The sequence below is a fragment of the Cupressus sempervirens genome, chromosome 11, assembly GCF_028749045.1.
Source record: "Cupressus sempervirens isolate cs-2001-9-10 chromosome 11, ASM2874904v1, whole genome shotgun sequence".
NCBI classification, from domain to species: Eukaryota; Viridiplantae; Streptophyta; class Pinopsida; order Cupressales; family Cupressaceae; genus Cupressus; species Cupressus sempervirens.
In genome coordinates, this window is record NC_143128.1 from 339793242 (window position 1) to 339795319 (window position 2078).

At 46.6% G+C, this 2078-nt stretch overlaps 1 protein-coding gene across 1 annotated transcript; it reads left to right on the forward strand.

Annotated features, from left to right (window-relative positions):
• Positions 1-323: 323 nt before the first annotated feature.
• On the forward strand, positions 324-1863 carry LOC149529477 (putative F-box protein At5g04010). Its single transcript, XM_089809854.1, has one exon. The coding sequence runs from the start codon at positions 772-774 to the stop codon at positions 1534-1536; it is 765 nt and encodes a 254-aa protein (XP_089665980.1). The 5' UTR covers positions 324-771; the 3' UTR covers positions 1537-1863.
• Positions 1864-2078: the final 215 nt, after the last annotated feature.

A 2078-nucleotide genomic window follows, 5' to 3' on the forward strand; every position in this document is an offset into this window, starting at 1 on the left:
AGATCTTGTATTTTTCTAGCCATCTAGGGAGGAGATCTACATTGTGACATTCTTGTTCTTCTTCCTTTTTGTACATCTATGTCTATGTTTCCATGATTTGGTATTGATTAGATATTTTGCATTTAAGGATTCTCTACATTTCTCATTTAAGATTCAACATCAACAACATCTAGCATTATGAAACTCTTCCTAACAAGGTTTTCATCAAGTAAGGCGTATCATTCCATTTCTCTTACTTATTTACATACATTCACATACTTGTCTTTTTCAAGGTCAATTCATAAAGGAGGGGTTGACTAAGGAAAGCAAAGAAACGGGCCCTAATGATTCCGCATGTATTCCGGTGTTCAGGTCGATCTGGGAGATACAAAGAGAAGGACCGGGTCATCCACAACGGCGATCTCTAGATTTCCCTCAGAGTGCCTCACAAATTTCGTGTCAAACAGATTGGACCGCACGGCCTCCACACATTCCAACCTCTATCCCACGCGGTCCAAGCTCTCCGGAATGAATCCGCACCTTACATGTGTGCAACCAAAAATCTAGAAATCTGATTACCACACGAGACAACAAACAAACATAGCCCTAATTTTGGACAGTCTGCAGAGTGGAAATGTGGAGGGCGGAGGGAAGGCACGGGGCTCGGCTGTCGTTCACGCGAACGCCCTCTTCTCGCCGCTCCACGTACCATGTTACTCACAATCCACCCTGCCACGTACTCCCTCCCCCATACATTAAAACAAACTCCCTCCGCCCTTACCAGTCGCAACAATGGCGAGAAAAGAAAACAAAAACGACGGGACGCAAAACTGGCACTTGCTATTGCAGGTATTCTCCTGTCTCGACGGGCCGAGCCTGGGCAGAGCCTCCTGCGCCTGCAAGGCCTGGCGTGACGTGGCACTCCAGGAAGATCTGTGGCAACAGATATGCCGGGCAAAATGGCCTTCCCTGGACTCGAACGCGGGATCTTGCGTCGTGAAGCAGGCAGGCGGTTACAGGCGGTTGTTCGTCCGGCGGTTTCAGGCCCAGCACCGGTCGGAGGAAATAAAAAAACCGTGTCTTTCTTTACGGAGTTTGATATTTCTTGTTGACGTTACGGAGGGGGATGATGTTTTGTGCTCGTTTGTGCGGCGCGGGGATGAGCTGAGCGGCGGTGAGGTGTTCAAGTTTGCGGTTAGTCTGAGGGACGGAGAAGTTCTGGGGAAGGGAAGTGGCGTGGAGAAGATTGAGGCGGTGAGGGATGTGACGGTTAGTTGGGCGGTTATGGTGATGGGGAGTGATTTGGTTTTTCAGGTGATGGATTCGAGTAAGCCCGGGCAGGTGATCGGAAATGGGTGCAGTTTCTGGGAGGCGCTGGCGGATCATCGGTGTTGTTGTCAGCCGGGAATGAGTCAGCATTTGGCGGAGGTGGGGATTCGACTGGGCGTTGATGGGGGTTTGCAGCAGGTTTCCTTTGCGCTTCTCAACACTCTCGATTGGAGATATTTTTCTGTTGATCACGCTCTCACGTATTTCCAGCACCTCTTCTTCGGATGACACGTGTCATGTCATTTGCTTCTAATGTTCTTGTGATTAAATTGTTGAAATGTCGAAACGTTTTACGAGATCAAAACTGTGTATTGGAGAGCTGAATGCAGCGGAGGATTTTGAAGATGGAGTTTTCATGGAAGTGTTGTATGTGTTTTGATCTGGTTCGGGCCCCGGAATCCTCTGGTTTTTTTGTTATTTGAATCCGACATTTTGGGCTGATTTTGTTAACGATTAGACATACATTTGTACGTTCCTTTTGCGTTCTGTTGGGGGCTCATTTTGACTCAATCAAGAATTTAGCATTCCATTATCTTGAACTTCACTTGGGCCAAAGATCTCTCTTTCGTTATCAATTATAAGAAGCAGTTTTGTCCTGTATTTCTTATTTTTGTTCACTCCGGTTCGTAATCGCGATGGAGACAGATGCGCATTCAGTTAACCGACAAGCAGCGTTCACACCCCACCATACGTAGACGAAAATGTCAAATGGTAAGAGAACGGTAATTTTAAGCTATATTTTTCAATAAAAGTATTACCTAATAATATGC